The sequence below is a fragment of the Artemia franciscana genome, chromosome 12 (genome assembly GCF_032884065.1).
Source record: "Artemia franciscana chromosome 12, ASM3288406v1, whole genome shotgun sequence".
NCBI classification, from domain to species: domain Eukaryota; kingdom Metazoa; phylum Arthropoda; class Branchiopoda; order Anostraca; family Artemiidae; genus Artemia; species Artemia franciscana.
In genome coordinates, this window is record NC_088874.1 from 24068359 (window position 1) to 24093734 (window position 25376).

General features: G+C 34.7%; 2 protein-coding genes across 4 annotated transcripts in view; one reads left to right on the forward strand and one right to left on the reverse strand.

Annotated features, from left to right (window-relative positions):
* The window catches only part of LOC136033890 (uncharacterized), a 48749-nt gene extending 39551 nt beyond the window's left edge, over window positions 1-9198 (reverse strand). Inside the window, exon 1 of the mRNA XM_065714877.1 lies at window positions 9072-9198. The gene's annotated coding sequence lies outside the window, so the exon portion shown is untranslated. The remainder of the gene's footprint in view (window positions 1-9071) is intronic.
* An 8820-nt stretch (window positions 9199-18018) lies between these two features.
* LOC136033898 (serine/threonine-protein phosphatase 4 regulatory subunit 1-like) overlaps window positions 18019-25376 on the forward strand; it is a 146633-nt gene continuing 139275 nt past the window's right edge. For 2 of the 3 annotated variants that reach the window (XM_065714894.1, XM_065714896.1), the window contains exons 1-2: window positions 18080-18148; window positions 24668-24788. In XM_065714894.1, the coding sequence (XP_065570966.1) occupies window positions 18109-18148; window positions 24668-24788 (161 nt within the window). In that variant the 5' untranslated portion in view covers window positions 18080-18108. Of the gene's footprint in view, window positions 18149-24667; window positions 24789-25376 lie in introns of all 3 variants that reach the window. The other variant, XM_065714895.1, reaches the window with a different exon arrangement.

Genomic DNA, 25376 nt, shown 5'->3' on the forward strand with positions numbered 1-25376 from the left:
ACTTCGAAATTTCAGAAGATCAGATGTGTCCTCTCTGCAAATGAGGGAGATATTTATGCGTTTTGTGAAATGAAATCAAAGCGAATCTCCCTGCCCCTGACTGAAACCCAGATACTGACCTGGGGATACAGATTGACGACCAACTTTTCAACAGATGAAGGTAGAGGAATTGCAATATATGTATGCAATGGGATCAAGGTAGTCATAATTAATATTAAGTTATATTATCAGCCATAGTTAGAACAAATTTGGATATCTATTAACTTACCTTGGGGCCCCATTGAACTTGTTTGTCTTTACAGGAGTCCTGCTTCAACAAGTTCGCAGAACTCAAATCTGGGTTATGCATTGGTCTATAAATAGTGTTGCCCAAAAATATAAGAGTTTATTCATACTTGGCAACTTTAACTTACCTGCAATTGAGAGGGCTGAGTGAAACGGCCACACAAACAATATGGTAACACAGTCTTTTCTTGACTGCTTAGAGGTACACTCGCTATTCCAGGCAATGATATTTCCAACAAGTTTTCAAGAAGGACAGAATCCTTCACTCCTTGATCTCGTTTTAATAAATGATCCTGAGCCACTCATTAACATAGAATAGGAACACCCATTTGGAAATAGTGACCACATTGCAATAAAATCTCAGTTTCGACTGTAACCACAGACATCAAACCTAACTAAATATGTGCATACAAGCTACAGTCAAATCAGGCATGAACTTGGTTAGTGTGATTGGTCCTTTGTTGAATTTATGGAACTAAAAGACATGTGGGAAACAATGAAAAACGTGTTGTCGGACACTGTCTGTAAAAACACAAGTATCACTTGGAGACGTAACCAAGAACTCTCCCCTTTATAACCAGAGAAATAAGAATTGCCAAGAACAAGAAAAAAACTATCAAAGCTCATAGACCAGAACCCACATAGGGTTGAGACTACCTAATTAAGTTCAAAGCTGCAAGGAACCAAGTTCAAGCACTGTCCAAAAAATTGATAGAGAATTACGAGGAGGCCATTCGACAACCTCTAAAACCAACCCCGAGAAGTTCTGGAAACATTCTTCTGCATATAGGCCTGGTAGGCACACGGTAACTGAGCTGTATTGTAATGGAATCCATTCAAATAACCCCCCAAAAATCACTGATGCCTTGAATCACTAGTTTACGTCAGTATTCACATCTGCCAACACTGCCCCCTCCTATCCCCACCACACTACATAATTAACACTTGAGTGTCTCCAATAATAGTGGATAAGGCTGAGGTTGAATCTCGGCTTAAAAAGCTTAATCCAAATAAGTCTGATGGGCCAGATGGCGTTCAACCACAACTCTTAAAAAAAGCTCATGCCCAATTAGTACTACCACTCTCAAGCCTCTTCCAAAGGCCTATTGACAACAAAGTCAAACCATTGGACCGGAAAGTTACCCATATCTCGCCAATACATAAAGGAGGTGACAGGACCAAAGCTCCTGATAATCAGCTAGTTAGCATTACCTCTGCTGTTGGGAAAATCCTATTAGGCTTTGTAAATGCTGCTGTTCTCAGATTTTGGCCACAAATAACCTTCTATCAAAAGACCAACACAGATTATGACAGGTAGATAAGTTGAAACAAATCTGATTGACTCATATAATTACATAACCAAGCTCCTTGACTTAAGTCTCCCAGCTGATACGTTATTGCTAGACTTTGCTAAAGCCTTCAATAAAGTCTGTCATCAAAGGCTTGAGTTGAAACCGAAGGCAATAGGTATTGAAGAGGGTGTGGGGACTGGATTATTTTTTTCTTGAAGGGAAGAAAGCACCAGGTCACAGCTTTTAGCAAAAGTGGTTCAGCTTTCTAGTCTTTCTATGCCTCAAGGAACAGTTTTGGGACATACACCTTTTAATATCTACATTAACAATGCTCCAAAAAATGTGACGAATAAACTAAGCCTACTTGCTGATGACTCCAAGCTTATTGGTCCCTTTGACAGATAGCAGTATGTAGCCTCAATAATGCCAGATCTAGATTGCTTTTGTGAATGGGCTAATATATGGAGGCTTGAGTTTAATGTTGAAAAGTGCAAGGTTCTCCATTCTTGAAGAAATAATCCACAATGGCAATATTCAATGTTATTAAATTCAAATGAGAGGCAACCAAATTCCAAGAGTATCTCAGAAAGAGATTTGGGGGTTGTTGTGGATGAAGACCTCCAATTCAACTGCCACACCCTTGCTGCCTGCCACACCCTTGCTGCCTGCCACACCCTTGCTGCCTGCCACACCCTTGCTGCAGTAGCTAACCTGACTCTTGGTAACATCAAGTGAACAATCGCTAGTAGATCCCCAGCAATAGTGACTAAACTCTATAAAACCCTGGTGAGACCTAGATTGGAGTATGGAATATGTGTTGTCATGCCAATCAATAAAACAGACCAGATGACTCTCGAATCTGTTCAAAGATGGGCAAAAAAATGCGTAAAGGGTCTCAAAGACAAAGAGTATGGATGTTGACTGCAGAGCCTGAAGTTACCAAATCTGACATACTATCAACACAGTGACAATATGACAATGAATTATAAGTTGCTCAAGTCTGACAACAAAGATATGTTTGAACCTGCCCAGTCATCAGGTATCAGAGATCATTCAGCAAAGCTGTTCTGGAATCATGCCAAGACAAGGAAAAGAAACAATTTCTTCTTCAATCAAAATGTAAGTCTGCAGAATGGCCTAACTGAGAGGACAGTGGGATCTACAACAATTGAAAGCTTCAAATCAATTCTTGACAAGGCCGGGCAACAAAACCATGGCTCACTCAAAGGGATGCAGCAGACATCCCACAGCTCCATCAGCACCAACTGGTGTGCACTGGATTTGTCCATATCACTAGCAAGTGCAGTTTAAAGTAATTTAAGGCAAAATTACTATATCAAAATTTTGATTAGATGAGTTTGAGAAAAAGGGATGACATTCTTTAGACAATTTTGGATATCAGTTTTGATAAATTTCAGGAGGCTGAACAAAAACTCAGCAGTAACATTGTAAAAGATAACAAGAAGATCAGCAACATGCACTCCTGCAGTTCTGGGTTCTTGATATTGTCACTATAAGTCTTCAGATCAAGTATCTTCTTCCAGAACTACTCTGCTGACAGATCTTCAACTTGGGTATCTCTTAAACAGTTCAATTGAAGCTCTGGACCAGTGTGAGATGTCTTGCATTTCTCTCTGGCCTCAATATCTTCTTAGTCACTTATGCTGATGACATTTTTAACATCAGCCAAACATCAGACAAAATTTCTGAAACTTTCCAAAAACAGCTAGCAGAATATTTAAAATCTGATCTTAAATTTGATGCTGAAAAGTCTGATGTCATACTTTTTATCTGAAAAGGCCCACTTCCTCATGAAATTGTATTTGGGAAATCAAAGATCTGCCCATCTGACCAAATCGTTTATCTTGGTATTCCCATTGGAAATATCATTTCTCATACTTGTCATCTCCTAACAAAAGTCATCAAACACCACGTATTGGTGCCCATGCTTCCATAGTCTCTGATAAGCCTTGTTTCAATTGCAGTTATCTTGAAATGATCTACAACACTGTTGCTTTCCTCCACATCCTCTACACTGCACCCTTCTGGAAGATTCTTACAAATGTTGATGAATTGAAAATCCACTCCACCTTTTCCCATTTTGAAAAATACCTACTGAGATATCTAATTTGGACAGGCAATTCAAAACTCATCAACAGTCTTCAAATAGCATATCCTACTAAAGCTGTTGCTAAACTTATGGAGAAAAACAACCACAAGATTTCAAGACATGCTTGGAGCCAACTTCTTGAACTATAGTTACCTTGTCATAGTTGTATAGTGAAATTTTGCTTTTGTTTTGTTGTTTTTTTCTCTTTGCAGTGCCCTGTCATTTCCTTTTCATACAAAGATGGGTTTTCAATAAATAATAATAATTACAGATGCACACTTTTGAGCATCTGGATATATATAATGTCTTTTGATTTAGTTCAACATTCCCTGAATATTTCATGCTTAAAGATAAGCCCCTTTGACAACCTGGATGCACTTAAACTTTTTTTTTATTTCACTAGTTGAAGTAGCAGCAGTCAGAGTAGTATTAGTAAATGCAAGTAGTCATAGTCACAGTTGCAATTCATTGCAGTTACAAGTAGTTGCAGGTGCATATAGTCACAAATAGTTGTAGTCACAGATACAAGTAGTTGCAATTACAAGAACTCACAGTTGCAATTACAAGTAGTCCCAGTCACATTCACAAGCAATTGCAGTTGACTTCTTACTGCACATAGTGTCTCTTGATTTAGTTCAACACCCCGTCAACCATTCTTGGAAATTCTGTCTTAATGCAGCCAACCCAGCAAGTTCTTCTACAGCTGCAGATGTGAGCTCTGACTGACCATTGTAATGAAATGAAAGATCTGTGTGTTGCATTTCAAAATGACATGCATATCTCTCTTGATGGTATTAATGCTAAAGGGCAGAGCCTGGAAAACCCTGTCTCATCTAAGTGTTTGCTGCCAATGCTGAGGGGATAGTAAATCAAGCCACTCTTGATAAGCTGCCAAGGGAATTTTGAAAGATGGTGCTCCAAGAGAATGGCAGACAGAAAAGACACTTTAAATATGGTTCAATGCAATGTTTCACCCCAAACCAATACCTTCCATTTTGTAAGAAATTTCTTGAAAAATAACTCCAAATTGATGTTGGCATAATGACCAATTTGCTACAGCTGCCAAGCACTAGCCCCAGACCCAATACAGCAAGTTCATCTAATTTGCAAGACCTATTACTATTTTCAGTAAGTTTATTCAAACTTATTCTTGCACTTTGCACCACTATCCTTGCACCTTGAAATTTCAAAACTTCTATAAGTTCATTCATTTTGCTAACATTTTCATTTAAAATGCATAAATCATTATGTATCTATATAAATTCCATGAACGCACAACCCAGACAGTTTCGAAAGCAAATGAAAATTTGGGACTCCTGAAAAGAACTGTCAGTGTTCAATTCTCTGCATTTTTTTTTAAACTATACAAAGTTCTGGTCAGGCCAATCCCGAATTTCATAACATGTCTTGCTAGTCCTTTCTACAAGAGTGACATCCAGATCATTGAAGGTGTTCAAAGGAGAGCCACCAAATGCATTGATGGTTTATGCTGTCAGCCCTACTGCAGTAGATTACAATCTGCTAACCTCCCAACACTTGTTTTTTGGCATAGGCATAACGAAATGTTGCTCACCTACAGATACCTCCAGCAAGCAGACCAGAAGCTGTTCACCTTCTCTCCCCACCAAAGACAAACACCAGGACTTTCCAAAAAGCTGTTCAAATCCACTGTTAACACTAAGCTCAGACTAGATTTTTTCAGCCAGCAAGTGGTGAATGGTTGGAACCAACTAAGTCAAGAGACAATTTCTGCAACCTCACCTAAGGAATTCAAAAACAGGCTTGACAAGGAATAGGAAGCCAAACCTTAGAGATTCTAGTGGGAAAACCCCTCCCAGCCCTCACTACTATAACACTCTTGGAAGACAATAGGGAGTCAGCTAAGAGGATTATGCCACTTGTTATACTCAGCCATCTTGCACACTCAATCCAAAGTTACTGCTGTACAGCAGTGCCAACTCTAAATTGCTGGAAAATGGTTCTTGAACAACACCTACCATGTGATAACTGTTACCAAGTGGGCTTAAATTGCATCTTTCCAGCACTCTCTGGTCCTGACGGTGTGTTGCTTAACCTTAAAAAAACAACCAGATCTATTGCCATTATCAACTGTGGAGCATCACAGTTCTTGCAACTAATATGCTGTGAAGTGTGAATTAAGGTAATTAGTATAATCTAAGTCCAGGAGAGTCTGTGTCCATTTGATTCTGTGCTCTCCCATTGTCTTTACTGTGCTCCTTAGGACAGAATTCATCAAAATGATCCATACAAATGGGGATAACAAGCAACCCTGCATAACTCCTGGTCTAATACAAAAGTAGCCGCTAACCTCATTTTCTACCTTAACTGCAGCAGCATTATTCTTGTAGATAGGACTAATCACTTTAATGTATTTACCTGGTACAACACAAGGATAGGATCTTTCATATAGCTCTACTATCAGCCAAGTTAAATGCTTGCTAAAAATTTTAAATGCTGTGTAAAACGGTGCAGTTGATGATTCAGGCACTTCTCAATTATTAATTTAAGAGTGAAAATCTGGTTGGCACATCCTCTAACCTTTCTAAAACCATACTATTCTTCTCTTAAAATTTATCTACAGCATATAGGCAAGAAATATAGGCAATTAGGTGTGTAACTGTAAAATGTTACAATTATGGAGGATAGGTGTCCTTATGACTCCTTCCTTCTCTTTCTTTGCATAATACTCTTAAGCAATATATACCTTGTTCTTGGGCTTTAAAAGAATACCACAGTTTACTGTATCTGGTTTTTATAGAACTTGTTTTAATTTTATGAATTCTATATCTTAAGGGGATCTAGGCCAAGAGACTCATGAGGACCAAGGGCATGGTATAGGCTACACATCTATCTATATAAAAAACTAAAAAAAGCTAAAAAACTAAAAAAAAAACTAGGAATTGCACAAATATTTCAATATATTTTGACAATAGATTAAAGTAATTCGAAAACCTTAAAACAGATACCCAAAATTTGAGGTTTATTATAAATTGTTGGAGCTTTAGCATGCTTGGCACATAAAGATTTTTCCAAGTGTGAATGTTAGAATGAACATTGATAAATTGAAGAAAACAAATAAATAAAAAGATGAAACTAAAAAAAGAAAAACTAAAAAAGAAAAAAAACTAAGAAAAGAAAAAACTAAAAAAGAATAAAAAACTAAGAAGGAAACTGTATCTATATATATATATAAATAAGTAATATATATGCATGTTTGTTTGTTTGTGGGTTTGCATTTGACATCATTATAAGTATATAAGGCTTTGTATATGATGTCATTATAAGATGACACTACAGACCAGGACACCAGGACACAAATGACGACCGGGACACAGGGAATATAAATGACAACTGGGACACTCAAAGAGAAATTACAAACCAGGACACAAATGATGACTGGGACAGAGGGAATATAAATGACAACCAGGACACTCAAAGAGAAATTACAGACTGGGATACCAGGACACAGGGAATATAAATGACAACCAGGACACAGGGACACAACTACAACGGGGACGCCGGGGGCACAGGGGGATATATAAATGACAACGGGGACACAGGGAATGTTTGATTAGCAATCACCATCAACAAAGCTCAAGGGCAATTGTTAGAAAAATGCAGTATAGATCTGAATATGGATTGTTTTCCCATGGATAATTATTATATTATGTTAATAGTATATAATATATATATATATATATATATATATATATATATATATATATATATATATATATATATATATATATATATATATATATATATATATATATATATATATATTCACAGGTGGGGCACAGGGACACAACTACAATGGCACTTAAAAATCCTTCTTCTATAAATGCTCTGGCTATCCTTATAATTTGGATCAATATAGAAGTAGCCTATGAGCTAAATTCTAAGTTATAAGGATTGACATTTATATCTTTAGAAGAGCTCTTTTTGAATTCCCCTAGGAATAGGTCCTATCCTACATTGTGCAAAATTATCCTCTATCTTCATCCTTTGGTACTTCAGTTTGATTTTTGAAGTACAAAAGCAACTTTGGTAAATTTATAGCAAACCATATAACTGGCTTTTGTATAAATGGAATATACCATTCAATGCCTTTTTTATGCTCTTTATGAATATAATGATTGCTTCTGCCTTAAATTGATATTTAAGCACTTTTTCTGCTCTTAAAAATGACAAATTTTCAAAAAATTATGACAGTTCATATAACTAACTTACCAATAAAGTGAACATATAACTTGGTGCTTTTTTCATGTCCTTTATAGATATAATAGTCACTTCTACCACAAATTCAAATTTAAGCACTTTTTAAGCTCTTAAAAATGACAAATTTTCAATTAAAGTACAAGTTATGCATTGTTTCCAACAAAATAATACTACATTTCTCTGCACTGTTTTCAATAAAATAATACTACATTTTCTCAGTGCAAAGAAGAAAACACCATAACACTGGTAAAATTAATTTATCCAAATTAATGTTGGAAAATCAGTGCTTGTGGATTATATAACATTAAAAAATAGATTTATAATGCAACAGTAAGTTTGAAATCAATGTTTTAGAGTTAGAGACAAATGTTTTTAGCCTTTTCTATACCCTATATTTAAGTCATTTTTAAGAGCTCAAAAAGTGCTTAAATCTGAATTTGAGGTAGCCTAGAAGCAATTATTATATTCATAAATAGCATAAAAAAGGCATCAAGTGTTAGATTCACTTTATACAAAAGCCAGTTATATGGTTTGCTATAATTTTACTGCAACTTCTAGATAGGCTAAGCTCATTAGAATAGGCCTATAGGCTAAAGTCCTTTTTGATTGTTATTGTTTGCTGTCTTTTGAGCTAGGCTACTGCCTGCTTTACAAATAAGAGTGAAATTTATATATTGCTATTTGACTTCATTGATTTGTTCCTATTGCTGCTTACCTTCATTATTTCTCTGAAAGATTTACATTTATATATTCATTCATTGATGTGCTTCCCTGAAGAAATGTAGGCCTAAATGGCAATTATTTGATTATGCTTGACCTTAAATTTTATACAATTCTGAAAACACTATACAAGGTTTGCCTCTCACAGTTACTATCTGTCTTGGAATTACTCTTATTAGGCTTTGAAGTCTTTCATCACTATGTCCTAATTTTTCATTTGGACTAGACTAGGTATGTTGCTTATGCTACATTATACTGCTTAAAGATTTATTGGGATTGCCCAAATATCCGTCTCTATTTTCTCCATAAGAAAAAGAAAAGTTGTCATTCACTATCACAGGTCTTTAAGGCCTAGCCTACTGTAGGATAAATTATCCTATGATAGAAAATGAGCAGTTTCATCCAATATGAAATTTGAAAATTACTTGATAGCAACGCACCAGAACAGATAATAAGCACTTTCTTGTTTTCTAAGACCTCGAGGTTTTAAACTGTCAGTAACTTTTTTGTAGGAAAATTTTTGTGTTGAACATAATTTAGACTTTTGGCAAAGTATTGCCAATTCGAACAACAACTCCCAATTCAAATATTAGGCTGAATTGAGCCGGCGAAACATTCCGCTCTAAAACAGATCCCAGTAGTACATCAATCTCAAAGTAAAGGTAAAGGTAAAGGATACGGCATTAGACTTTACAGTCCCTACCGGCGGTGCTGATCTCCGTTTCTTGGCCTTTCAGCCAGGAAGTGCAATGGGGGATTGGGGGCCAGCCATCCTGTGCTTGTGCACACCCTTCCTGTTTACCGTCCCCAGATTTCTCCAGGTACCCATTTAGAGCTGGGTCGACTCTGGCTAAGCTTACAGAGTCACGCCACTGACCCCCGTCCCAACTGAAGAATTGGGTACACCGGGATTCGAAACCGCGTCCTCTCAGACAAAGGATCCCGAATCCAGCGCATCAATAAAAGTTTTATGTCACCCACTTGTTCTGGTCTATTCCTTGCGGAATTATACGACACGTGCATTCAAAATAATCCAAAAAGAAATTTTCACATCAAATAATCGTCACAAGGAACCATATTGATTATATAGTCAATTTATATTGTTTAAGTGAGTATTCCGTTATAAAACTAAGTTAATATTTTCTTCTTAAAATGCTTTATGTTGGTAACTTTACTTAGTGTCGTAGTTAATACTGCTTAGGATAATGGGTTTCAATAAACTTAAGAACCCAGAGGGCTCTTTCTGGTCCCCAAACATGTGAATGGTCTTTGGCATATAATATGTAAGCCTACTCAAAAGTACATGTTTAAAAAATATTTAGGCTTTTTTAATATTTTCTGAACCCGTGGCAATAGTAAAAATTTTTTCTAGAGATTTGTTCCGGATCAAGACAATTGAATTAAAATCTTCTGGCTGAAAACTTTTTTTTCCAGACGCTATTTACCGAAGTGACCTTGAAATAAAAGCGTAAGCATGAGCCTTAATAGCTAAAATGGTGTGCGTGTAATTTAACCCCTGCTTGTACAAGATGGACTGTACCGGGAAATTTTCACTTTCTCTGCATGAGTTATGTTTCTCCTCCAACAAATAAAATTCAATCTTGGAAAATAGGAATATTTTCAAAGAAGAACATCAAAAGGTACATATATAGGTTCGCTTTGGATTAATCTTCGAATTACAATGGACATTACACTCTTCAATTTATTTTTTTCTTTGTCATCCATAATTTTGACGTAAGATATTTATCTTTAACAAAATTACTGCTAAAATCATTTTGCAAGATTTTGATTATGAATATTTGTGCTATGTATTTATTTTATATTTTATTTTATATAGAGGAATTACATATTAGGATTATATTAGGATTGTAAAAATGAGTGTTATGGTCGCACAAATAATAAAATTTTTGGAAGTATAATCTCTGGCATTATTCTTTAACTTGCTTAAAATTTAACTGTGCAAGCATTGGACTAAAACTGAAGATACAGTTTAAAAGCAGTGCAGCATTCTTCTAAATCTATTATTTATTAAATAGCCTTCTTATAAAAAAAAATGAACGACAGCAGATTTGGCTCTCGATTGTGTTAGATTTTTCTTGTGTTAGATTTATTCTTACATAACTGTACAATTTAATATTTAAAGGGCTTTTTTAATGGAGGTTTTATTTACTTTTGACAATGAGCCCTCAGAAGATTGATGATGAATAATTTAGTAACTTTTCTACGTTTCCTGCTTTAATTTGCTATCTTTGTGAAATTTTGCGACTTTTCTTACTTTCTGTTTCCAAGGTTGGCTAAATAATTCCACTATTAAAAAAAAAAAAAAATCCTGCAAAACCTCTTTTATCTGAAGTTTTGACTACGTATGACAACTTCGTACTGCTACACAAAACACTTTAAGTTTCTTTAACGTATGAAAACAAAGAAAGGGAATAAAAAATGAAAAAAAAAACAAATAGGTAAAAAAACGAGGATTTTATCAGCCAGTAGCTAAATATGAAAAACAAAGCAAATATTTCGACAAGGACCTCCGCCAAGTCGTCCTCAGTGCTCAAAGAAAACAAAGAAAAAAACAGCAAAATCTAACCTTTATAAGTGAACTACACGAGAGGAAGACAGATACTGACTCAACCAACAAAAAACCAAGTTTAAATCAATGAAAGAGAAGTTACCAATTAGATTGAATAAGTATCCTTTGCCTTGCAACAGATTTCGCCTGTCTACAATTTCGGTTTTCATTAGATATGCGGACAGGTTGTCTTAAATTAGACTGAGCGGAAATATTCATAGAGTCTTTTAATATTAAATTATTATAAATTGGGCTTAAGGAAATATCTCCCGTGTCTCTATTTATAGCCAAATTTCTATTTATATGTTTTTTTATCTCAATAGCCTCTTTAAAAGATTGCGGTAGACCATTTACAGTAGATATTAAAGTTGCCTCCTCAAAAAGAACTAAATGGGCAGGATTTTCGTATATATGCTGGGCCAGAGCTGAATCAAAGTTGTCATTTTTATTTTCCAATCTCAGGAACTTATCTATTGAAATTTTGTGTTCTTGCAATCGTTCCCCTAGTTGTCGATTGGTCCTTCCAATGTAAAATTTTACACATGAACAGGGGACTCTGTAGACACCACTACCTAGTATAGGGTCCGTTTTATCCTTTCCCGAGTTGAAAAAATGTTCAACTTTTTTTTCAGTTTTAAAACAAACAGAGAGATTATGTCTTTTTAAGATTTTTCCAAGTTTGTCGCTGAGTTTTGAGACGTATGGTAATGTAGTGAAAGATTTTTTCTCAATTGCCAGTGTACCTGAATCAAGGGGGACGGGCTTCCTGTTTTCCTGTTTAATCTTTTTTAATCGTCTATCTATTATATTTTCAATGAGGTTGATTGGGTAGCCATTGCAGAATAGAATGTCTTTAACATAGTCTAACTCGGATTTTACATGATTACGTGAACATATTTTTAGAACCCTGTCGACTAAAGAAATTACTACCCCTCTTTTTACACAAGGAGGGTGATTTGACGAGAAATGTAGATACCGATCATTATGGGTTGGCTTTCTATATATAGAAAAATCCAGGATAGGAATATTTTTTATAATTAAAACATCCAAGAAAGGGAGCTTTCCCTAATCTTCCAGTTCTATTGTAAATTGAAGATTCGAATCAAAAGAATTCAAATGTGCCAAAAAAACTTTTAGAGAGTTCTGACCATGTTCCCAAACAGCAAGAATATCATCAACGAAACGAAACCAGAGAGAGTGTTTTAAGGGGAAACTATTCAAAGCAGACTGTTCTATGAAATCCATGTAAAAATTTGCCAAAAAAGGAGACAAAACAGTGCCCATGGGCAGGCCCTTGACCTGAAGGAAAATTTTTTCTCGAAACCTAAAATATAAAGAGAACTTGTTGCAAAGACATACAAGCGTCATTATTGTGTCAATTTCCAAGGTTTTGTAATCTGCCCAAGTAGAATTTTCCTCTAATTTTCTTTGTAAGGCCTGTTCACATTTATGGACATCGCATGAAGTGTACATGGAAATTGCCAATTTTCATGACAATCTTGTCATGATGAATAATTACTTTCTGTCTGAAATTTTATATCTAGCTATTAAGACATCAAAGCTGTTTTCTTTTCATGTATTTTCTCCAAAATATGCTTAGAAATTTTAGAATGCATTAGAGTGTGCAAGTCCAGGAGAAATATTAATAACTAAGAAGAGCATAATCAGATCCATGCAAGAGGCAGCACTAGCCCGTTTTACCCTCCTTCAAAGATCTAAAGAGAAATGCAGACTTCTGTTTTAGGTTTGAAACAGGTATTACTTTATTTTCTACTATGGGTGAAAAAATGCTCTAGCGTATACTTTATTTTTCTGGTGTTTTTCAAAGCAAACTTAAATGAGCATATTGTTGAGAAAAGAAAATGAAAATGCACTTAAATTTCTGGATCTTGAACTTTAGAAGATAAACTGTGAAGCAAAATTTAGTATACTTAATATACATATAACTTAGAAAAACAGGAAAGACAAGCTGATGACCTTAATTCAAAAAGATTTGGATGCACTTTTTTTTGAATGTAGTTCCATAGGCCAAGGGCACCCCAATGTACAAAATAATAGGTTGGGTACATGGATCCCCTGAAACTAGGCACCAAAATTGGCCAAAAGACTAGTTTTCATGTTTTCTTTATTTCTGAATAGAATAGGATAAAAGGAAAAGTCTTACTAAAAGGAATAACGCGGAATGGAAGTACCAGTGGGAAGTACCAGTGGTACACCACACCCCATCACACCACTAATTGTGTCACCTCCTCAATTCAACAGCGAGATGTTCTACAGGAGGATGCAGTCCACCTTATCTCGCTGTAAATGCGATTCAAGGTAAAACATAAAGGTCCTTTTAAAATAGCCAAACTAAAGTGATAATAAAAATGCACATTGGCTATACTTGAAGTAACACCGTTCAATTGTGAGCATAAAAACTATTTTCAATGTAATCCCAAAGGCTGAGAAGTTGAAAGCTATTCTGGCTCCACTAGCTCTTTTAAAACTTTGGATCCCTTAATGGGCTAATTTTAACTTTTAAAAATAAATTTTAACTTTACTAATAGTTTAGTTCAATAACAATGGTTTCTGTTTGACTTATTTAGTTTTTGCTCCTTTCTATTTATCATGATTCCATGTGAAAAAAAAATCCCTCCACTGCATCCTATTATATTTTTAATAGATTTAGTGCAATATTTAGAATCGAATTCTGGCGAATGGGCCTAAATTTTGGCTTAAAAATCTCAAAGCTATGTAGCCTAGGACTTTGCAAAAAGTACTACTTATGTTTTATTCTTGTTCCCAAATGAACCAATGAACGAAATTTTACGAGCCTGTAAATTATAAGCATCCCTAGCCTAGGCTAATTTTGCTATTAGCCTAATGCCTGCTTATCTAATGTAAAGCAGCAGTATAGGCTACACTATAAGACATCATTAAACTACTACTACTACTACTACTACTAATAACTCACTGCAGCACCAAGCCGCCTGAGCCCAACACAGCTACGCACGCTTCTCCTCCAACCTAATCAATTTAAAGCCTCCCTTTTTACACCCTCCCAGGAAGTTCCCATTTCCTTTAAATCTTTATTTATGACATCCTTCCAACCCAGACAAGGACGACCTGCTTTCCGTGTAGCCCCAGACGGTTGACCAAAAAGGACAATCTTCGGTAATCTGTCATCCTTCATCCGTAGAACGTGGCCTAGCCATCTCATCCTTTCAATAGCCCTAGAAAGCGGAATTGGACCACATTTTTCGTACAACCTACTGTTTGAAATACGGTCAGTCTGCCGGGTAACCAGAACAATCCGTCAGCAACTTCTCTGGAAAACATCTAGTAAATTTTCATCTGCTTTTTGGAGCGCCTATGCTTCAGAGCCATATTTGGCTACTGTCATCACTGTAGCTTCCAATATTCTAATCTTGGTTTGCAGACTTATTTTTCTTTTCTTCCAAACTTTTTTTAACTGTGGAAAAACACCCTAGGCCTTAGCTATTCTACTTTTAACATCCTCACTGCTCCCACCATCTTTACTAATAATACAACCAAGGTAACTGAAGCTCCCAACCGGATTAATTTTTTCGTTACCTAATGTTACCTGTTCATCTTCACTTATTCCTAGCCTTAGTGACTTAGTCTTCTTAACATTAATTTTCAAGCCTATTTTAGCACCCTGAACTCGCATCATTAAACACAGGCTTAGAACTATTTAAACTCAAAATATGTTCACTCTTAATTATTTTGGGTAACAGTCTTTTGCAAGACCTTTTCTAGAATGAAAAATAGGCCTTGTCCTAGACAAATGGTTCCTCTTGATTAATTTATTAATCAGAGTTTTGGGAACAAAAAATCAATACAGTCATAAATTGAAAAAAGCCTCATCTTGATTGACATTATTCACCCTGCCAGCAAGAGGGCCGGATTTCATAGAACAGCCAATCATAGTCTCTGAAATTTTCGAAGGTTGTCTAATCATAGCTGTTAAAAAACAATCTACCTCTAAAAAAAGCTTGTGTTTGGGTGAATAGTACTCCAGGCCCTCTCTGAGAAAGTGTACAAATTAATTGTTATGAAAAGCCATACCTTTAGAATGTCAAAGCAAGGTTTAAATGCAGACTTAATATGGTTAAAATAATAATTAAAAAATTAAAACTTATGGTTAAACATAAACCATTAAATCAATTAGTAAACAATGAAAGAATAAACGTTAAAATATGATAGCTAGTAAACTATTAACAAATATCCCACTAGGGATTTGGTTCAGTATTCCTGGGAACCAATGCTTCGTTTATTATGAGGCACCGTAAGGCATACCATTTAGGTTCAATTTTATCAAATAATTAAAAGTTATGTGAGCCACTAAAAATGCAAATGTCTTTTTTCTACAGAATATATATATATATATATATATATATATATATATATATATATATATATATATATATATATATATATATATATATATATATATATATATATATATATATTGATTGCCACTTTTTTGCATAAATAAAAACATGTCAATAAATATCTCGTTTGGTCATGATCATGAAATAAAGTTTAACTTTTGCTTTGGCTGTCAAAATAGTGACATTCATGAAATCTGTCTTCAGCTTTAGTTTTACCCAGTTTTTAAATCAAAAGTAGTTTTGCTGACCTGAATACAATTTCTTGCTTAAGCTCCAAAACATATATTTGTTTCAACTTAGTGGTTTATACTAATTTTGACACATTTTTAGATCATTAAGTGGTCTCCTCATTTATTGTAAATTTCTATTAAAGCACATCTAGAAAAACGCTTTACACGTGCCTGGGAATCAAATAACCTTGCCGGTGACAAGTACGAAGAGTTTTTCTGGGAATGCTCAGTTCTAGATTATTTAAAAGGGAATTAAATGGGAAGTGCTGGGAATTTTTACCCGTCTCCTTGAAATTGTTCTAAGTTACTGCACGATTTGCATAGGTCTCAATGGGCCTACCCACTAAAAGCACTCTATAGTAACGTCCATGAGAGTAAAGACCCCGTCAAAGCTTCACTTTCCCTACAAATAAATCTGCTAGAAATAGAAAATAGTGAAAAAATATATCGTAAGTCACCGTTGTATTTGATACCTCGGATGTGAAGGAAGATTTGTTTTATGAGGAAAAGTTAGCGACAGTACTAAAAGGATTAAAAAATAATAAGGCTGCAGGTGCTGATAATATGGCAAATGAGTTTCTTAAACTTGGTGGCTCTGAGGTTAAAAATAAGTTGCTGAAGATTATGAATATGGTTTTATGAAAAACGGTAAGTACCTAGCGATTTTAGGAGAACCTTAATTAAACCACTGTACAAAAAGGTGATAAGAGTGAGTGTGATAATTATCAAGGCATTAGACTGGTCCCTGTAGGTAGCATATCGCTAAATAATATGATACTTTTTAGACTGAGAGATGCTGTACACAAAGTTTTAAAAGAAGAAAAGTGCGTTGTCAGAAAAGGTAGAGGATGTGTCGACCAAATTTTCACTCTTTGGTTAAAATTTGAGAGGTGCCTGAGTTTTAAAACACCATTGATCCTCAGTTTTATAGATTATGAGCAAGAGTTCGATTCTGTTGCTAGAAGAGCTTTAGCAAAGGTCGTATCCTTGTATCGTATATTAGAGAAATCCATGAAAGTGATTAGTGCCATGTACGAGAATAAAACTGCTGCGGTTAAGGTAGGAAATGACGTTAGCAGCTACTTTGTATTAAATCAGGGTTATGTCCTATAACCCTTTCTATGGATCATTTTGATCATTTGTCCTAAGGACCACAGGAAAAGCAATGAGACACCACGTAATTAAATGAGGAGAAAAACTCTCCTGGAGTACCTGGACTTTGATTATGCTGATAATTTAAGCATCCTAGATGAAAGTGTGAGCAAACTGAATGAATTTTTATAGGTTTTGCGAGTTTAGGGTGCAAGATGTTAAAAGTAAAATAGCCAAGATAGGGTTTTTTTCATAGTTAAGAAAAGTGTGGAAGAATAAGTCTGCAGAGTAAGATTAGAATATTGGAAGCTATAGTGATGACAGAGGTCAAATATGGCTCTTAAGCATGGGCGCTCCCAAAACCGGATGAAGATTTGTGTCATAAAGAAAGATTCAAAGGAAATAGTAACTTCCTGGGAGGGTGTAAAGAGGTAGGTTCTGCTTAGATTTGGATTGAGAAGAAGTGTGCGCAGCTGTGTTGGCCTTAGGCTGCTTGGTGCTGTATTGAGTTGTTAGTAGTAGTAGTAGTACTTCTGACTGCTACACTAGGCGATCAGGGTTGCAGTAAGAGTGTACGTACGAGGATATAACCGAGCAGAAATTGTGTTAGATGGCAGTCCCCCGATAAAGTGCCGAAACAATAGCTACTTGGTGTTCTCTTTATCAATGAACTTCAATGCCAAGTAGACTTGAAGTAGAGGTGGAAATTATACTTGTGAGAAATCAGAAGGTTTCAGCAGTTAATATCCACCAATCTATATTTTCCTCCTCTTCACTATCTGAAACCATTGTGCGATTAGATCCCCTGTGTAACACTTGTACGTCCACATCCCTTAACTGAAAGTGTGGAAAATAAATAATTATAACATTAATAAAATATTAAAACAAAGTTATAGTTAGAAGCTAAACTGGAAAATATTGACATCATTTCACTCAACTTTTTCATTCTATGGTTCTTTATATGTGCTTAGTGAATAGGATAGGAATTTTATTTCCCTAATGATTCAAATTATTTTTGATATTTTATAACTTCGAGCTTTGGCTAAATTTCGACTGTCGTTGTAAAGGATCTTCTTTTCTAATTTCTGTACAGCTTTTGTTTCATTAAAAAAGAACAACAAAACTGCAACAACTCCGCAGAAATGGCGGGTAGGTTTGTTTATTTTTAACGTGAATGAATTGTGCTGAAGTTACATATAGTTTTCATTATCTGGGTAACAGTTAGACTTGAAAAATTAGACTCATTTGTTATTTTAATTGATTTAGTACAATAGGCCTATTTAGAATCAAATTTTGGGGAATGGGCCTAGTTTTGGCTCACAAATATCAAAGCTATTTAGTTTAGGTCTTTACAGAAAGGACAACTTATCTTTCACTCTTGTTCCCAGGTAAACCGATGAACAAAATATTACAAGCGTGTAAATTATAAGCAGCCATAGCCTAGGCTAATTTTGCAATTAGCTTAATGCCTGTTGGTCTAATGTAAAGCAGCCACAATATAAGACATCAGTAAACATAGGCTTGAAATTGCTTAAACTCAAATATATGCAATCTTAATCATTCTGGGTGACAATCTTTTGAACAACCTCTTCTAGAATAATAAATAAGCCAAGACCAAGACATTTTTTTTTGTCTTGATTAACCTTCTGGCCTCAATGTTTATTTACAATAAATTTACATCTCAATGTTAGATACTGTATAGATACTGATCTCAATGTTTATTTTGACATTGTCATTTGTGGTAAAATTGTAAAGTTCTAGTTTAAAGGTTTCTTGCCATCTTGCAAATTAGTTTTCAGGCAGCCTAGGCTAAACAACTTCCAGGAATGAATCCAGGGTCTTAAATATACTCTGTGAAGCTTTTATCAAGCTACTATCTTTACTTTATTAAAATTTCCAAGACTTTAACAGTGGTTCCCAACCATTTTTGGGCCAAGCATCACCTTGGCATTTCTAAAATTGTGATCCACCCTTGTGATGTTTGAATTTTCTTGTTAAATATTTTACATTTGTTCACCTGAAAGAAGCTTAAAAGGCCATTAACTTGGTATTCTTTGGGTCTATCCTCTAGGTATATTTTATACTAATGAAAAATATTGTCTGAATAGCCTACAGCTTCTTTTATAATGTATAATATCATTATAGACTAATATTATAACATATTGTTTTTGTTCTTTAGAAGCACTTGAGTATAACACCTTTCACACAAAAATGCTTTTGCTAATGAAGACTCTTATAGTCAGACATTAAGTGCAAATCCTGTCCTTGACTTACCAAAGTATTACCAAGTCCCACAGATAGAGCATAGGCCTATATCCTGAATTAAGAATCATGGACTTGCAAGATGGAATAGGCTTTCTAACTTAATTTTGTTCTTTGGTCTCTTTTTTGTAGCCTAGGCTAGCTCTATTTTTAAAAAATCCAATTTTCATTGGAGTCTTAAGTCATTTCAAGGGATTTTCATAGGCTACATTTCAAATATAGATTTATAAACATATAAGACTTCATGACTCAGGACAAAGGAAAAGTATAATGCTCAAAACAATGTTTTGGGCAGTAGGTTTATTTGGCAAGATTTTACCTTTATAATAACAATATTTTAAAGGGTCATTAGCCTGTATTTTATAGTGGAAAGGAGTTGATATAAGCATTTCAAAATAACTGCCCAGGAAGTCAATAAGGTTCTACATCCATTCCCAGGTGTTTCTTTACATAAATCAATTATGTTCTGAGATCAATAGAAGCCCCTTATCTAGAATTTTACTAGTAAAAATACACAAGTTTCTATTTCCAATACAGGGACAACATGAACACACTATGCTACCATATTTAATGCCTTTTTTTATACTCTTCCCTAATATAATAATTATTACAGTTGCAGGTACTTACATATTACAGCAACCACACCCAAGAAGTAAAGTTAGGTTAATCCTAATGAAATATACCAAAATTGATGAAAATGTAATAATTTAGTAACCAAATTATAGAAATCACAATAGAGAATTATGGAAAGTAGGCCACCCAGAATGCATTGTATTAAGAACCTAACCTACTCTATATATTAAATATTTAATTAAAATATACTAGTACTTTATCTCACTCAGACTAAGCTAATTATCTCCAAGTACACACAGAGGAAACAGCTTTACAACAGATCAAGAACAACATTGTCATTGGTATAATATGTAAGTTCCCACCTGTAAATCACCCCACACCTCCTGATAGTCCCATATGTATCCTAGGATATTGGTTTGTAAAAAAAACAAAACACTTATAATAGCAAAAATCTTATTTTATAATATTTAACATGTTTCTATTAATCACTTAATTACGTTTGCTTTATTTGTCATCAACATTCATAAATCATTTTGGTAAATATATACAAGATTTTATAACTGAAAAAGCAATAAGGTGAACAAACTACTTGATTCTTTTTTAATTCTCTTGCAAATTTTAATAATCAATTCACCTAAAAATGCCCCCCCCCATCCCCCTGATGGTCAATATTTAAATATAAAAAGAAGACAATAAATCACTGAAATTCTTAGTTTACAAAATACAAGATGTTTTTCACAATCAGATTATCATGTTTCCTTTGTTTATCATACACTTTTAAAATCCTTTCAAATAATAATTTGGGAAATTAAACAGTTAATCACACATGGAAATAATTTACAGACATAGAATGTAGCCAGTTTAATATAGAGCTATAATATATGGCTAGGTAATGAAGAAATATTATTAGGGCTACATATGGGACCACCAGGAGAGGAGTATTTTTGAGTGAATTGACTAGTTCATTAAGAAATTGCATGAAAAAGGGATTACCTAGTTTGTTCACCTTATTGTTATGTCAGCTATAGAATTTTGTATATATTCCCTACTGTCTAAAATAATATTTATCATATAGTTCTGAAATTCTTTTACCATCAAATATGGACTACAAGGTTTTGACAGGTCAAAGAACCCATTCACAAATAAAATAAAGCATTGTCAGATTAAAACTTAAAAATATTAAAGATGTTTCATTACATTTATATAGATGTTATCTATATATATATATATATATACTAGCTGTTGGGGTGGCGCTTCGCGCCACCCCAACACCTAGTTGGTGGGGCGCTTCACGCCCCCCCCCAAGCCCCCCCCCCCCGCGCGCGTAAGTCGTTACGCGCCATTGTAGTTGTGTCCCTGTGTCCCACCTGTGAATAGAGATAGATATAAATATATGTTTTTAACTACAAAAAACATGCGAATATACAACATTCTTTGCTGTCCCATTGTCTGTGCATATAAATAGATTGTCAGGTTTACTGACTCTTGAACTTGCAACATATAATTGTCCATGGAAAAAACAATCCGTATTCAGATCTATACCTCATTATTCTAATGATGTGTCCCTGTGTCCCGGTCGTCATTTATATTCCCGGTCGTCATTTGTGTCCCGGTGTCCCGGTCTGTAATTTCTCTTTGAGGTTCCTGGTCGTCACTTATATTCCCTCTGTCTCGGTTGTCATTTGTGTCCCGGTCTGTAATTTCTCTTTGAGTGTTTTTTTCTTTTTAGTTTTTTTTTAGTTTTTTACCTTTTTCTTTTTTCAGTTTTCTTTTTCTTCTTTATTTTTCAGCGTCACTATGAAGTACATATCAACGAACCTTTGTTTTTTTAACTTAAATCTGGTAGGCATTGATGACCTTATCCAAGTCAAAATCCCAAACCCAATCATCATCGCTATCATTTTCAGTTTTGATATGTTTTGACTCTTGCTGTTCAGGTGGATTTTTATCTAACTGCGCGGTTTTGCGTTCTTTAGCCGCAAGCCTGTTTTCTTGCTGTTCTTGTGATTCCTTGGAACGCTTTCTTTTCTTACTTTCTCTATCAGCAGCAAGTTTTTTGGCATAAACTCTTTGAGCAGCTTCCTCGGCTGTTGCCATTGTAGGTTCTTCAGTCATTTTACAATTAAACATTTTTCCGTGAACAAATGTCTTAAATACCGTTAATGACGTCACCGTCAAAGCAAAAATGACGACAACTAATTTCATGACGTCAGTCAACACAGAAACATGAAGTCACCTGATCCACAGACAGACACACAGACAGACAACTTATTTTTATATATATAGATATATAAACATAAGTTGTTTGTCTGTGGGTCTGTTGAGTGACGTCATGTCATCATGTCATCATGAAGTTAGTTGTCGTCATGTTTGTTATGACAATGACATCATTAAAAGTATTTAAGAAAATCGTTCAAAGACAAATTTTTAATTGTGAGAAGATTGTGGACGGAAAAATGTTTAATTGTAAAATGACTCAAGAACCTACAATGGCAACAGCCAAGGAAGCTGCTCAAAGAGTCTATGCCAAAAAACTTGCAGCTGATAGAGAAAGTAAGAAAAGAAAGCATGCCGAGGAATCACAAGAACAGCAAGAAAACAGGCTTGCAGCTAAAGAATGCAAAACCGCGCAGTTAGATGAAAATCCACCTGGACAGCAAGAGTCAAAACATATCAAAACTGAAAATAATAGCAATGATGATTGGGTTTGGGATTTTGACTTGGATAAGGTTCTTATGCTGATGATATTGTTTTGAAGGGTAAAGATTTTGATTCACTTCAAACTCCTTAAAAGTTCTCCAAATAGTCTTTCTGACATAGACCTTTTCTTACGGGCTACAAAAGCCACATTTATGGCATTTCTCCCAAAATCTATGGCAAGCAAGTCCCTTCTAGTCAGTTCATCCTCAATCACATGTGCTGACATGTTAAATTATCTGATACTTCCATTTAGTGTGCATATTAAGAATGCACAAACTCTTGATATTCAAGATATTAAGGAAAAAATTGAAAGACCTATGATATGCTTACCAAATTTTATACTGTGTATTTTATACTATTTCCAAATATCATGACCACTTTTCTGACAATTAGCCTCCCCCCCCCTGATGGTCCTGAATGTAGGTCTAGAAATGTTTAAAAAAAACTAAAAGAAAATGCTAAGTAGTGAATTCTTTCTTTATAACATGCAAGTGTTTCCATTAATCAAACTATGTTGTTACTTTCATTGTTATCCACTTTCTAAAATAAGTTCATTATTTGATTTTAAAGCTTAATTTCAGCCAGTTGAGACTGCAAAAACCTATTTGAACAAAGAACCTGAAATATTTGACTAGAATCAATTTGTGGAGAAGTTTATCATTTGGGTGTATCTAGGACCACTGTGTAGTGAGGGTGCATTTTTAGAAAAGTAACTATAATATTTGAAAAGAGCAAAAGATATGGAATCTAATGATTCTGTTTTGCCTTTGAAATGTATTTGCCATTTTTTGTCCAGGCCTAATGGGACTATTATAAAAACATGGCATTAGGTACAAATATGATACTAAGTTGATGCTTCATGGTCATCTGTTGCATGTACATAGATTTATTATAGTCAAATCTACTAAAATTTATCTTGTAATTTTGTCATTTTTCAAAATTTTGGTTACATTAAATTGCATGGCCAAAAAGATAAGGCTGTATTGAACCTCTTGTAGAGAATCTTGCTGGGGGCTGAATCAAGGTTTGGTAGCATCTCAGGTTAGCTTTCATTCTGCATTAGTTCAGTCTCAATCACATGTCCTTCTTAAATGATTTGGGAGTCTTGTATTGATTAGTGGTGTTTGAGAGACTATTTCTCAGTGATATTGAGAAAACAGCATAGAAGTTTTGTCTCTTATGTTGCTGACATTTGGATACCAGCAGTTTCTGGATGTCTCCACTGGTGGCACTAGAGAGGGATGGAAAGAAAACTGCAATTAAACTTGTATGTTCAAACAACTTGCAAGTCATGATGACACCTTCCCTTTTTCTTCTGTATACCAGTGTTGTGATTTTTAAAGATTTAAGACATTTGTCATAAGGTCTTTCTTGCAGGTACAGTACAGAAGCAGCAGAACATTACTTCAGTACCTCACAGTACTATGGTACTTTTACAGTAGCCAAACTAAGGCTGAGTAAGGAGGGTGGTAGTTGCTGGCTAGGTCTTTTTTGTTCCTTTTTAAAAATGGACTTAATATGGGCAAAGTTCCTAGGCAATGCTGTCTTGAATGCCCTAACAATAGGTCCTGTTATAAATTGGATTGTTTTTTTTGTATTAATAACAGAAGGACATTATCTGGCACATTAGCTTTTGCTCTAAACAGGTTTTGAAGCCTAGTTATGGTTTTCATTTATAAATGATATATTTGCTTGAATTTGACCAAATTAATGAGAAATGAATTAAATTCTGCATTCAGTGATCTTTCTACAGACAATTATCAAAGTTTTTTTTTTTCAAATTGGCTTTATTGATTTTATAAATTATATCTTTGAGCAAGTTTTGTTGGGAGAGGGGAATCTTCCTCTTTGCCCACAATATGTACAGATCAGGAAATGCATACACCAAAAATACTATAGTGGAGGATTTTTGGGACTGAAAGTTCAACTTTAATGCATAGATAGGGGGCAACTTTTTTTTTTATAGGAACCTATTATGAAAAAATCTTGTGGTTTCTTGAATGTGGTCTCCAATCGTGATTATCTACAAAAATGTATTCCTAGTGAAACGAATGTCTAAAAATATGGCCAATAGTGTACACAATATGTTAAGTTTATTTCTTTTTTCCCTTCCTACTACTGCCTTTGTTTTTGAATGCTTAATAAGCCATGCATTTGTGGTGATGGACTTTAAACTAAATATAGATTGACTTTTAAAGGCTATAATCACAATCAAGTTGACTATGAAGATGAAGGAGTATCTGGGGATGGAAGTCCTTCAGTTATTCCAACTTTGCAAGAGCTACAGTCTAGTCTGGCTACATCAGATGTGTTTACAAGGTAAGAGTTTTTTTTTTTTTTTTTCACATTAGATACAATTTTTTCTCATCTTTTCTGTCATTCCACCATTGCATCCCAAGAAATATTCATACTAATATTTACATAGAAATCTGACCTCTAGAGGAAGGGGCGGGGTTGCTATTAGAAATCTTTTCATACATGTAATGTTTAGTGCCTTAGAAATATGTTTTCTAGTCAATGTTTTTCTAATTTTTGAAAATATTTAGCCAATGCTTTCCTAGGTGCACTTAATCAGGAATTCATTTGGGTTTCTATTATAATTGTGTACTTACAAGCTCTTGAAAACACACTCAAAAGAAATCTCAAAAGTAAAACAGTTTGAGCTTAAATTTTCTATTTATTTGCTAGACACCCTGGAATATCGAAGTATTCATATAAGCCTAATCTTTTGGGAAGGGGTAATACAAGCAAATTGCTGAACAATATGTTAGTCCCAAAATTCTCTTTTCTCTCTAGCTACTTCAATTTGTAATCTAATAAGCCCTTTTAGATGTTTCTACAACAACAAATGGCCATCTCACAATTTGTGTCAAATGAATTTTGGGAAAATACAAGGTATTAGGGGGG